This window comes from Melospiza melodia, chromosome 6 (assembly GCF_035770615.1).
Source record: "Melospiza melodia melodia isolate bMelMel2 chromosome 6, bMelMel2.pri, whole genome shotgun sequence".
In the NCBI taxonomy this organism is placed as follows: Eukaryota; Metazoa; Chordata; class Aves; order Passeriformes; family Passerellidae; genus Melospiza; species Melospiza melodia.
In genome coordinates, this window is record NC_086199.1 from 65006694 (window position 1) to 65020156 (window position 13463).

Genomic DNA, 13463 nt, shown 5'->3' on the forward strand with positions numbered 1-13463 from the left:
TTAACTTAATATAAAAATACTTTTGGAAAATATTTTATGTAAATATAATTCTGGAGCTCCTTTTTTAATTACTGTGAACACATTTCGAGTCTGAAATGCCTACTTGTGAGTCTTTTTGTATTATAAGGTTGCAACATACTTGCTAATGAAGCAGCTGGCGTGGTATTCTGTTAAAAAATAAGAGCCATGAAAGCACTGACCTGCTTTCCTGTGGCTTCTCATTTTAGTATACATAATTTGGTAAAGCACTTATTGTCATTTAGCTTAGGTTGGAATGGACCTCAAAAAATCATCCCTTGTTTAGCACCCTGACCACTTGACTTTAAAACCTCATGATGGGGACTCCACTAAGGCCCTGGGACATTGATTGTTTTCTCTGTAAAAAATTCCTCTCATATCAAAATGAAACCTCTCTTTGTACAGCTTGTGCCCTTTGCTTGTTGTCCTCTGTGTGTGTGTCCTTGTGAAGAGAGCATTCACGCTTTTTGTGGCTGCCTTTTGGGAGCTGGAAAACTATGATGAGATTCTCTTGAGCCTCCTCTTCTCCAGGGTGAGAAGAGCTAACTCCTCAGGTCTTTCCCCACAGAACAGTTCTCCAGCTCTTTGATCACCTTTGTGGTCCTCCTTTGAGCCCTCCAATGTCTGTGTGTCTTTTTTTGAATGGTGCATACCAGGACTGGGCACAGTACTGCAGGTGTGGCCTGACAAGTGCTGACTAGACTGGGATGATCACAGCTCTGTCTCTGCCAGTTGTGCTCCATGGATGCAGCCCAGGATCCAATCTGCCTTCTTTGCAGCAGCAGCCCGCTCTGGGCTCGTGTTATCTTGTCCACCAGGGTTTCCAGGTCCCTTTCAGCAAGGCTTCTCCTCAGACAGATGGATTCTAGCCTGTCCTGGGAACTTTGGTTATGCCATCCCAGAGGCACAGCCTTGCACTTATCTTTGTTAAACTTCATACTGTTCTTTCTATCCCACTCTTCCAGCCTGGCCAGCTCTCCCTGCAGGATAATGTACAGGGTCATTATCTTGTAACCCTTCTGACATGTTCAATGCACCACCCAGTTTGGTGCCACCCCCAGATTTGGTGAAGGTTTTGGGATTTTCAATCCCATCATCCGGACCACTGAGGGGTATGTTAAACGGTGTGCAGCCCTATAGGGATTGGGTGGCAGGAATTCCTCCTGAGGTCTTGCAGGGGCAGAAACTCCCTCGTGTTTGGGAGGTGTGAGCTCCCCCTGAAGCTGATCAAAGGAGGAGGAAGTCATCTGTGAGAGAAGAATTACAAGGAAAACTAAGCCAAGAACCAGCCTCCTTCAGGTAAGCATCAGAATTCAGAGTTTGGTAAAGGAGCCTCTGCAGCTATAAATCCTGAGTCAGCCCTTTGAGCCAGGGGTTCCCACTTGGACTCAGGAGAGTCAGAGAAGCTGAGCTCTAATTCTAGCAGGAGCTGAGTGCCAAGCTCAGCCTTTACAGAGCTGAGATATTTAAAGCTGTGCTTGCTTCTGAGAGAGGCAGTGCCTCTGACCCATCCTTAGACAGGGAGGGGGCAAGAGCTCACCATGAGTATTTACTTTAATATGATTTGGCTTTATTTTTAAAATATTTTTTCTTGATCTTGAGCCTTCAGAAGACTCTTCTAAGTTATAATAAATTTCTCTATTTAGGGTGGAAACACCAATCTCAAAAATTTGAAATTGTTTCCAATGCAGAAAAGACAGCAATGTAAGCTACTGGTGTCACTGCATTTTAGTGATCACCTGGTAAATATTGAATAGGATTCAAATTAGGCATTTTGAAACTTCTGCAACCAATCATTCCCAGTTAGCTGGATGATGTCACTCCTCCAATAAAGCATTTATTTTCTCTAATGTCATTGTTTCACTGAATTACTCATATATGGGAGACATTTTTTTCTGGTAATTTATCTCCCAAACTTAAATTCATTACAATTGCTCATATAATATTAGAGGTTTTGTGGACATGCCTGAGAAAGGTCTTAAACAATATGTTTACACTTGATGTTGCCTGAGAAGTAGGAAAAAAACTCATTCATTTTTTGTGCAGATGGACATCACTGTGACTGCAGTGGTTTCTAATATTTGATTTTAATATTCATTTGTGAGTTGGTGAAAACAACCCTATTAGACAACTTCAACCCAGAAATAGCAGACATGCTTTTTCCTGCTTCATTCATTATCTCTCAGTAATCTCAACTGTGAAGGGAGTCAGACTCCAGACCCTTTGAAAATATAATGCAAAATCCACTTTTATTCAATGTTTTTCCTACTATACAAGATAGCCAATTCTGTGTGGCTTATGTTTTTGCTAATTAAAATTTAAATGGTCCATCCTACCTCATCAATTGTATAAAAGAGACATTTTTATCATTAAAGACATGGTAGAATCCTTAGGATTTACTGTTTATTCTCAAAATCAAATCTCCAGTGACAAAAATGCAATAATTTTATTTCCCAAATCCAATGTTTTAATACTGTCATTTATTTAATCCATATTATAATTTCTTTTAAAATTCTAAGCATTTTGCTCTGGCTGCAAACAATATTCTTCCCTGTTTTCCTTTGGATTATTTTTGAAATGCAGTCACAATCACATCTATGAAATTACATATACATCTCACTGTGTGAGACAGTCAATCCTGTCTGTCATGTATCACTTCAGAGACGCCAGAGACAGTTTTGTTATCAATACTTATTGTTCCATTGACTTGAGTGAATTTAGATGAGCTTCATTGTGAGTTTATCTGATGATGGACCTCTGGTGAGGATTAGGCATAACCTAACAGCTACTGCAAATTGCATTTAGCCTTTGCAATTAGGCAGACAATAAATAAATCACTGGAGGAATTGGTTCACTGAAGGGTCTCCTCAATGGAAACAAGCTGTGCAGTCACTGAGATGGCCATCAGTCAAGCCAAGCTAGGAAAGGCAGGCTTCAGACTAATGCTCGTCTTTTTTTTCTCTGAGCAGTGAGATTTAAAATTTCTATGGAATAAAAAAAGACTAATAGCATTCTTGAGAAAGAAAATTGTGGGAATGAGAACATCAATTGTAGGAATGACTGATAAAATTATTTAATTGACACTAACATAAAGATGGATTTAGACAAAAAAGTCAGATGGGCAAGTGATGGATTAGGCTTTTCAGTATACAAAAAGGCTTTTTTTGCATCTGACTCTAGTGGAGATGGAGATCATTTCACCCTAATTTGACAGGAAGGTGCAGTACTGTGGATGAAAAATCAGAATAAAAACTACAGGTTCAAAAACATTTCAAGTACCTTTTACAGGAACATCAAAAATAAAATTAGTCAAAGCTTACAGAATTAACACATTTTTGTATCATTTATTGAATACAAAATTGGACATCTCTTGATATAACTTCTGTGGGGTTTTTTTCAAATAACATAACAAAAAGAAAACATTTTGTGCACAAAGAAGCTCCATGTTCCAAAAATTACTTAGAGGAAGTTAACATCTGAAAGCTAAGGGATTTCAGTCAAAAATGCACTTTTGATAAGGTAAAGGACAACATCACTTTGCAGAAATTATATTGCTTTTTTCCCCATATCTATCTAATTTGAATTGTGAGGATCATGCAATAGCTGAGAGAACACCTTCAGCAAATGATAAAAAATAAAATCTGCAAAGCTGAGCTTCCCATCTATGTACATCAGCATTTAAGAATTGCATAAACTAAACTTCATCCCAGCAGTTTTTGCTCAGAGACCCAAAGACAAGGCTAGGCTATTACAACCCTAATGCATCCAACAAAAGAGGGCAGGAAATGGCAAGACACAGCTGCTGCTTCTAGCTTGGGTTGTGAACATTGTGCTATATTAAAGTAAACAAAAAGTTTGCTTTTAAAGTAGTGAATGATAAATGTGTTGTTCAAAAGTTTGCAGAGACTCTAGCAGTTTCTGGAAAAGGAGCTGTAAGTATAACTTATTCTGTGCAACGTCTGTCTGTGATGTTTTCTCATTGAAAGAGAAATGAACTTGAGGGACTCGCAGAGAATAAACTGATTTGTTGTAGAGAAAGTACAATTTGGCAGGGGGGGAAATGGAACCAATACGGGAATCTCTGCTTTCTAATTCAGTTTTGCACATCCCGATGCCAGCAGCAACCACAACTAAGGTGAGCGAACCGGTGAAACTCCATTGCTTGTAAAAGCACAGACCGGAGCAGGTCTAGTCGCTGGAGAGAGCTGGATCCCTGGCTTTTATACTTAACCCCGAAAGAAATGCTGTCAGCCACAGAGCGGCAGGAGGGCCAGACTGGTGCACCGGGCACCGCTCACAGGGATGGCAGGGGGCTGTGGGTGAGCCCCGGGAGCTGCAGCGCTCGGCAGCAGGGCAGGGCACAGGGGCTCTTTCTCTCAGCTACCTTCTCCCAGGCACCCTCCCGTGCCCGGGTCTCTGAGCAGCGATGTGCACTCCCTGGTCCCACTTGGGTCTCTGAGCAGCGATGTGCACTCCCTGGCCCCCATTTGGGTCTCTGATAAGCGATGTGCACTCCCTGGTCCCCATTTGGGTCTCTGAGCAGCGATGTGCACTCCCTGGTCCCACTTGGGTCTCTGATAAGCGATGTGCACTCCCTGGCCCCCATTTGGGTCTCTGATAAGCGATGTGCACTCCCTGGTCCCCATTTGGGTCTCTGAGCAGCGATGTGCACTCCCTGGTCCCCCCTTGGGTCTCTGATAAGCGATGAGCACTCCCTGGTCCCACTTGGGTCTCTGATAAGCGATGTGCACTCCCTGGTCCCCATTTGGGTCTCTGAGCAGTGCTGTGCCCTCCCTGGTCCCCCCTTGTGTCTCCGAGCAGTGCTGTGCCCTCCCCTGTCCCTCTCTGTCCCCCGCTGTCCCCCTCGGCCCCGGGCACAGGGCAGGCTGAACGGCCCCGCCGCAGCTCCCGCTCCCCGCTTCGTGCTCCCAAGTGCCCCTAATTGGATTGCGGTAATTTCTGCCCTTCCTAGAGCGGCGGGGAAGGGCCCGGGGGAGGCGGGGGGAGCTGTGGGCGGCTCTCGGCTCCCGGCTCCCGGCGCGGCCGCTCCGCTGCCCATAAAGCGCGGCGGGAGCGCGGCGGGGCCGCGGCCATGCAGTGAGAGCCCGCCGTGGGACCAGCTCTGCGAGGGACAGACCCCCAGCTCAAGGTACGCGACCCTTCTCCCGGAGGGAACCGGGCTCCCGGCCCTGGAGCCGCTCCCCCCGCGCCCCGGGACGGGCCGAGCTGCGGTTTAACCCGTGCGGCTTCTTGCAGATGCAGAGGTGCACCGGAGTCCTGTTCCTGTCTCTAATCCTTTGTGCCGCCCTCTCGGAAACACTCGGGCTGGTTTTCTCAGTAAGTATCCGTGTCTCAGCGAGGGACCGCCGCGAACCTCCCACGGATGCGCACTGTTCTTAGATGTAGGGGTTGTAAAGGAGACAGCACTCAAAACCATTTCGGGCTATAAACAGTTTGCCTCTTTTTTCCCCCCCAGCTAAGAATTTCGAGATTTTGAATACTAGCACTTTTATAAAAAAAAATAAAATACTATAACTAAGAATGTCTAGTTGCTAGACCAAAATGGAATGGGTGTCCCACCTGCCTCTGAAAAGGTGATGTACATATGGACTTCTTTTATGAAGAGGTTGTCATGTAAACCCAAGCATTAAAAAGAAGCATTGCAGTTTGCTAAGGAGGCTATCCGGTGGCAGTATAAACTTCCAGTATAAAGTTGAAATTTCTGCCTCCCAAGTGTGACTTGCAGTCATCACTTATGTGGGGTGAAATGGTCAAACCGCATGGATGTCAATAGCAACACTATAGACTTAGGGAAGGGGCAAGAATTCGCCATGAATATTTACTTCAATATGATTTGCTTTACTTTTTAAATATTTTTTTCTTGATTTTGAGCTTTCAGAAGACTCTGCTAAGAGAATGTCCTTTTTTGTGTAGGTCATGCAATAACATACTTGTGGTTTTTCCTTTAAGGCAAAAGACAAAAGGGGTTGGACTTTGAATAGTGCTGGTTATCTACTTGGGCCACGTAAGTGAGGCACTTCTTTTTTCATTATTTCAAAATGCAAAAATTGTGTTATTCACTTCTCTGAATACAGCAATTTTGTCTAAACCTGCAAGACTGAACAAACTCATTTGGGAAAACACTTGTTTAGATGTTTCTTACATGCCTGTCATAGAACTGAGTTGTCTTAGACCACAGCTGTTCTTTTCTAAAGAAGTGTGATGGGAGGCCTTATGTCCAGAAACACATCTGCTCACATTTGGTGAGCAGCTTCTGAACTGTAATTTTCATATGACAAATACATCACCACCAGAAGTGTTAAAAATTCCTACAGCATCATAGATGTCAAGAGCAGAATGACAAAATGTGTACCTCTCCATGCATTTCAGATTTCACCTCTAAATCTTTTTACAAACTTTCACTACTTGACTTTATAAGACTATTTTTTTAAATTAAAGCAAAATTAATTAAAACAGTAACTTGCAAACTCAAGACTATTAGCAGCTCACTATGTGTAAAATCAATATACAAGGTGTTCAAAACACAGGGCACTGGTTTACAGATGTAGGTAACAAATTCAGGTTTTAAGAAAAGAAATGCAGAACGAAGCTGTTCCAAATATTTGTCCCTTTACCATTTATGCTGGTGAATGTGGCAAAATTCATCACCAGTGTTTCTGTATTTTCAGTCTCAGTAACACATAGACAAATACTACACATACTTACTCTGACATTTTTCATTCTTTTTAGCTAACAATAAGGATACATAAAAAAGAAGTTTAATGCATCTTAATTGTATTAACTGGTTCTGTAAATGCCTGGAAGTATATTTGCCCAAAGCACATCTAAGCAAATTGGAAAAAATACTGTGGGGAAATGATCTTGTCAAAGAGTTCTATTTCACATCTAAGATTGGACAGTAGGAATCATCCTTTGTTGCAGGTCATATTCATCAGCTTTTACTGAGGTCATAGTGATAAGCAGCAGGTCATAATGATAAGCTTTTACTGAGTCAAATAACTCCTCTGATTTTTAATTTATTTATCAGATGCAGTAGATAACCACAGATCTTTTAATGACAAGCATGGTTTCACTGGTAAACGTGAAACACCGCCTGAAGAGGATATTAAAGCAGGTAATGAAATCTGGAAATAAGCATTTTTGATTTGTTTTTATGTTAAGTAATTTATTTACTATTGAATTTACTACTGAAATTACTGTTGAATTTATTGAATAATTTACTATGGAACTGACTATTTGGATACAAAACTATTTCTGCATTTCAACAGAAATCCTAATAAACATATGAAAGGAAGAAAAATGACATTTGGCCACTCAATGTGATCTTTATATGGTCACAGATTACAATATCTAAGTGACTAGGAAAATGTATCATAATTTTGTGGCTCTAAATGTGTAATAGGTCATGTTGCTTTGAAAAAACTTTGGTTTTTTTCTCTTTTCATATGTTCAAGTAAGTATTTCAAATGTCACTGTGGCCACTCCAGAATTAATTGCTTTTTGGTAGAGACTCTATAAAAATGTCTTTCAGTAATGAAAGCTATAGAAAATACAAACTCCCAAGATTTCCTATGATTAAGCAAGGTGGCTTATCTTGATTAAAAGACTGAGAACCTGGTCACAACTGAAGTCAAAATACTCAGATGTTTCATGTGCCAGAATTTAGTAAATGGCAGTGAAAAGGGTGCAGCCGTGTTCTGGATTTGTCATCCAAAGCTGGGCCTCTAAAATACAAATATATGTCTAGACTCCCTTATGAAGAGAAGCTGACAATTCTTAGGCTTTATTTTGAACACCTATTTCAGGATAAGGCGCAGAAACTTCTAGAAAAACCAATTTTATCTCCTGAGGAGAAACTAAACCTGCTGCAGACATCTCAAGTGAGCTGGGATGAATCTCATCCTTAGGCTGATAAAAGTGACCACAGTCCTCACTGAGTGCATTTATCACTGCACTAATAGGGGCATAACAGAGGGTTTGGAGCAGGTAAATAACACCCAGAACAGTGCAAATGTAGTTAACACTAAATAAATTCATAAATAAAGGACATGTGCTTAATTACAATCTCATACATACATACTCCATAAAGAGAAGAGAAACATTAATGCATTTCTTAAGTGTTAAAACTCTCGGAAGGACTGTCTGTTTAGTTCTGGCACAGCTACACTGTGAGGCTTTGGGGTTTGTGTGTGTAGTATTTTTTTTTTTTTTGGTGCTGTGCTTTAGTGGGTTTTTTTTTTTGTTTGTTTTTTTAAGGAAAAGAATCCAACCCTGCTGTTTCAAATACCAGAGTTAAAACAATATATGGCTGGTAAAAGCCAATGTAAAAGTAAAGGATTTGCAATCTAGTAGTAGAGATCACATTGCAACATGGTGCCAGTTGTGCATATCCCAGGTCCCTTATAGGAATATGAACTTATGGGTTTATGGAACTCTCTTCCTGGGTACTGGTAAACCTCAACAATTGCAGATAAACCCAACCAAACTTGACAGGATGAGACTTCAAAATTACACAGCTGCCTCTGCTATGAACTTTATTCTCTTCCCTCACCAAATATTTCTTTGAAGCTGAAGTTTATTACAGATTTCTACAATTACGGATTTCCTACACAAAGGAGATTTAAATATATATATATATCTAATGCATAAGAAATTCATAAGGTAATCAGTATATTATTTTAATTGAAAATGAAGGCTTTCTCCTGATTATTTGCAAAAGCCCCTTATAATGGCAGTATATGCACATATTATTTTGTTAATGTGAAAGAGTTCCTGCAAAGGACTGTGCTCTCCTTGAAGCAATACTGCAAAATTCAAAAGTTCTCCAGATAACCTAGAAAAATTTGTAAGCTGTATTAGGGACTGAACATTAGGTCCAGGAAAAAAGCCCACAACAAAAATACAACCATCTATGAGCATAATTAGTCAAATCTTCAAGTTACAAGTTACATCATAATGGTTTGTTTACTAAAATCTGCAAGTTATTCACTATGCAGAATTAAGGTAAATAGCAGAGCAATACGTAAGTACAAAATTTCCAAGTTATGGAGGAAAAATATTTATCCAATAAATTTCACATGGATAAAAAGTCTTGAAAAAATGTGACCAATATAATAATAACAAAATTCATAACAGGTTAGGTGGGAATAAAAGCTAAGGAAAAATTCAAATAAAAGAGTATTATTAATGCAAATAATGTCTTTGTGTGAGTTCAAAGGCTGGAAGACAAGATTTTTAGGTGCAAACATATTAAATGCATTCTTAAATGCTTATTCTCCTTTCACCAGAAACCTTTGTGTCCCTTGCAACACTCATCAATGTTTTAAATTTGTGCTACAGAGCTCAGTCTGCCTTCTGACCCATCTGATAATGTTTTCAGTGATGTAATAATGGACTGTTGGTTCTGGTACCCACATCTGTGTGCAGAGAGTTAAACATCTTGGGGAAATTACTTAACATTCGTTCTTAATAGACAGCTGTTCTCCATCCTCCTAAAAGTAGCAAGGTGTCTTCCTCCAACTCCTGGCTGATGTTTTTTTCTCTCATTTACAGATGCAGAAAGCATCCTTCTCTAAAGTGCAATTACAAGCCCCCACTAGGCCATTAAAACAGCATCCAAAAGCTATTTTCACAAGCTCAAAGACAAGTGTTTTGGATTAGATACCTGTGTGAAAACAGCTTTCTGGACTTGTAGAAAAACACCCAGGCCTAGGTTTTGGGCCACAAATCACTTCTATGTAATTTGAAAGGCTTATTTGGAACAAAGTCAGGCTACATGAATGAACTTTTAACTGTTCTGTAAGGCTGATGAATTTGTTTGCTACATTTGAAATTTAACCCAATCCTGCAGGCTCAGGTGGAGACAAGAGAGAGAGCTGGGGACAGAGGATAATTCTCTTCTGCAACAGATCTCTTAAGGCCTAGAGACCACAACCATTAAGGTGTCAAAGCAGCTGCCATGCAGCAATGGCATACAAAGCTGGGTAAATTTGATTCTCAGAATTGGAGTCCTTAGAGGAGCTCTGCCCTTCCATGAAAGGAGGTTTTCCATCAAGGATTTTAAGGAGAAAGGAATTTCAGATAGTTTTGGTGGTTCTTTCCCCTCCCCAGAGTACTCATTAACTTAACCACAGCATCTCAAATGATGTGTTTGAACCATGTTAACAGTGAGTAACAGGCAGCTTGTTTCACAGGGAGCCTTGGGAGACCCCTGGCTGATGAAAACATTGTGCGCACAGTAATTGAATTTTTGACCTACTTGCATCTGAAAGGTTAGTGAATAACTTTTATTCTTTCACAGTTTCTGGTAAGAAATTTTTTGAGGAGGCAAGACTATGCCTAAGGTACACATCTGCTGCAGATTTGAGTGTGCAAGACTTGCAACAGCATCTCTGGCATCACTGTCATGCACAGAGTGCAGGTGATCCTGAAAAATTGCAGCTCAGTGCAGATCAGATGCAACAGAGTTCTGATACCATCCCATCACTTGTTAGTGCCAAAAGGAACACATCTCTCTTTTTGCATGTATTCTACAATAAAGTTGCAAGACAAAATTGCAACAACACTGAGCTGAATGTTGGCAAACAGCTCAGACGGCTCTGGAGTAAAAGCTCTGTACAGACTCACGGTTGTGATGAGAGTTGTAATGCTGAGCTCACAGCTGGCTCTGTAAGAATGGTAACTTTACTATGGAATTTATCTCCTTCTGAGTTTTCATTCACTTTGCTTTAAAAAAACCTAAACAAACACAATATTCAGCTTTTAAAAACCTCTTCAGCTCTTAGAACTGTCTACAAAATGTATAAAACCATTGTAGATTGTTGCAAAGAAACCAACAGGTAGAAAAAGCTTATTCTACTCCAAACGTTTGAGGATTTTTTCTGTCTCAAAAGGAGACAATTCAATAAATCAGTAACTTCCATGTTCTTACTCTTGTATACAACAAATTGTAAGCAACTTTGTGGCAAGTGTATGCTGCGGAAATGTGCGTACATTTGTATTTTTATTTAATTATTAAAAGAGACTTTCAACATATCAGTTCATTTTCTGCATACCTGGGATGCTTTTTACTCATTGTTCTCTGAATTATTTGTATCTACCCAAGGAAAATCATTCTCATTACTGAAAAAGTGAACCCAGTGTTTATTGAATTGAGTTTGCATTTGAAAACAAAACCTCTGTATAGCTAGTCCTAAGGGCCTGAAATAATTCAAGCACATATTTAAAGCAGATTATTAGCATATGTATTTAATGTGGACAAAGTAGTTGTTTGCTGTACCACTGTGAAGAAAGAGCCCAAAACTCTCCTTTACTCTGCTGTGTGAGCCTAGGAAGTAAAATCAATATTTGGACACAGCAAAAAAGGGGTAAAATAACCTCAATCACACACCTTCTGCATAGGCTAAAACCTGCTAAACCAGACAAGAAAATAAAAAGCATCTCACAGAAATACAAATTACTTCTTCCCTGCAACAAATGAGCTTAAAAGGCTCCCTTCTTATGACTGTGATGACAAACAGTTGTTTTTATTCAGAAAAGGTGGTGGTATTACCATGTCCTCATGAAAAACAAAAAATGAATCTGCAGATTTGCTTTTTGCAGACATAGTTCTTGTAGTCTCAGGTTGCAACAGACACAGAATGTTGTCACGTGTTATCTCTTAACAATATTTATTGGAAAGGCTTAGTACAAACTCTTACACAAACACAGATCTGTAAATTAAGCAGCTGAATATCATATTTTTTATTGATAGAAATCCTTCAACACATTTGCTTCAATGAAACCTTACTGCATTAAATACATTGGTTTAGAGATGTTCCTTGGTGGGGGAAGGGGGAAAAGCCTCACTCATGGGATTCAGATTCAGGCAATAGTGATTCAGATTAGATATACATTTTAATCTGCATGAAAAAAGCAGTATTTTTACTGCTAAGAAGTACCTTGGTAATAACTAAAAGTGGCCTTCATCTTTTTCTCTTGGAAATTATTCCCTCCAGCTTTGAGTGCTTCTCATAAAAAGCAAAATGTAGAATGGCAGCTGTAATTAGATAGTACTAAGTCTTATGAGATGCTGGGATCCAGCAATATCAATTGACATAATAAAATTAATATAATTGTTGTTCTGTCACTGCTGTTTCTAAAATGTTGGAATTGTATCAGGAAGATATTATTGACATTCAAAAGGAAAAAAACCCCAGTATTTTATAAATTAAAATATGACAAATTCAAAGATTTGTCTTTTCGAATTGAGAAAAATATTCCTAAAATTATATATTACTGAAACTGGATTTCATTACTTAATTGCTAAGATAAATATGCATATTTACATATGTGTTAATTATCTTTTTCTCCTGTTTTTCAGAGGTGGGAGCACTTGACAAGATACCTACACCAGAGGAAATGAACCAGTCTTGAAAAATTCATTTTTATTTTGTTGCAGCGTAGATTTAGACTGAATTCTAAACAAAAGACCAACATGACCTGAAGTTAAGAAGTATGGTTTGCATTTATTTGATAAATGGTAAACAGCATTCTGCCCTCTGGTTGGTTTGTTGGATTATTTTTTGCTTTTTTTATCCTTCCATCCCTCTCCTGCAATGTCATTGTGTATAATTTTGCTCTGGTAATTTTTTTCTGTCGGTAAATGATAAAATAAAAATAAAGAGCAATGAAGTTGTTTCATTTTAAAATTATGTACATACCAGCACACAATGCACAGAAATCGTGGGGTAAATTGTAAGATTACACTACACTACTCTGCAATATTAGAGCAGAATAAAACATATACATTGTATATTGGGTACTTCAAATAACAGGAAAACAACTTCAGAATGCTGCCACGCAGAATCATTTTAAGCCACAGATCTGTCTATACCTCTGTGCTTCAAGGAAACATTACTCCCTGTTCCTATTTTCACAGACATGACATAAACTCCAGTTCATAATAAATTTCACATTATTCACCTGTACTCCACTGGCCCATTGGCTGGAGCATACCTGGATGCAATGCAGATTCAAGTGTTCTGTGCAGGTTTACACAAATCCTTTGTGTAGGATTCCATGTCATTGAGACATGGGGCTGCAATATCTTAATGAAGAAAGGCTCCTGGCTGCTACCAGATTAAAAATATACTTGAAGAGATGCTTCATTCTGAGTCCAGCAAAGCATTTGGGTCCATGTTTAATCCATGCAAAACAGCTTTGATGTGCTGGACCAGGATGCTAGGCCTGCACACAATAAATGTCAGATCAAGACTGAGGAAAGGTTTGAGATGTTACAGAACCTTAGAAAGGTTTTTCATACTCAGATGACTTTCAGCCTCTGCACAGTGCAATGAAATATCATCCTTTCACAATGCTGACGTGCACTGCAGTGCACAGACTGACAGAAATTTTGCAGACCTTTATTATCTGATCTGTTTTTC

At 39.4% G+C, this 13463-nt stretch overlaps 1 protein-coding gene across 1 annotated transcript; it reads left to right on the forward strand.

Moving 5' to 3' along the window:
* Positions 1–5081: 5081 nt before the first annotated feature.
* GAL (galanin and GMAP prepropeptide) lies at positions 5082–12720 on the forward strand. Its single transcript, XM_063159476.1, has 6 exons — positions 5082–5167; positions 5275–5355; positions 5989–6043; positions 7067–7153; positions 10233–10310; positions 12401–12720. Exons 2-6 carry the CDS (start codon positions 5275–5277, stop codon positions 12451–12453), a joined length of 354 nt encoding a protein of 117 aa, XP_063015546.1. The 5' UTR covers positions 5082–5167; the 3' UTR covers positions 12454–12720.
* The last annotated feature ends 743 nt before the right edge of the window (positions 12721–13463 follow it).

Bases quoted from the DNA above. Each gene is read 5' to 3' on its own strand.
- GAL (XM_063159476.1), top strand. From the start codon at position 5,275: ATGCAGAGGTGCACCGGAGTCCTGTTCCTGTCTCTAATCCTTTGTGCC. The intron at 6,044-7,066 runs GTAAGTGAGGCA...TTTATTTATCAG, and splicing joins TGGTTATCTACTTGGGCCAC to ATGCAGTAGATAACCACAGA. The intron at 10,311-12,400 runs GTTAGTGAATAA...CCTGTTTTTCAG, and splicing joins GACCTACTTGCATCTGAAAG to AGGTGGGAGCACTTGACAAG.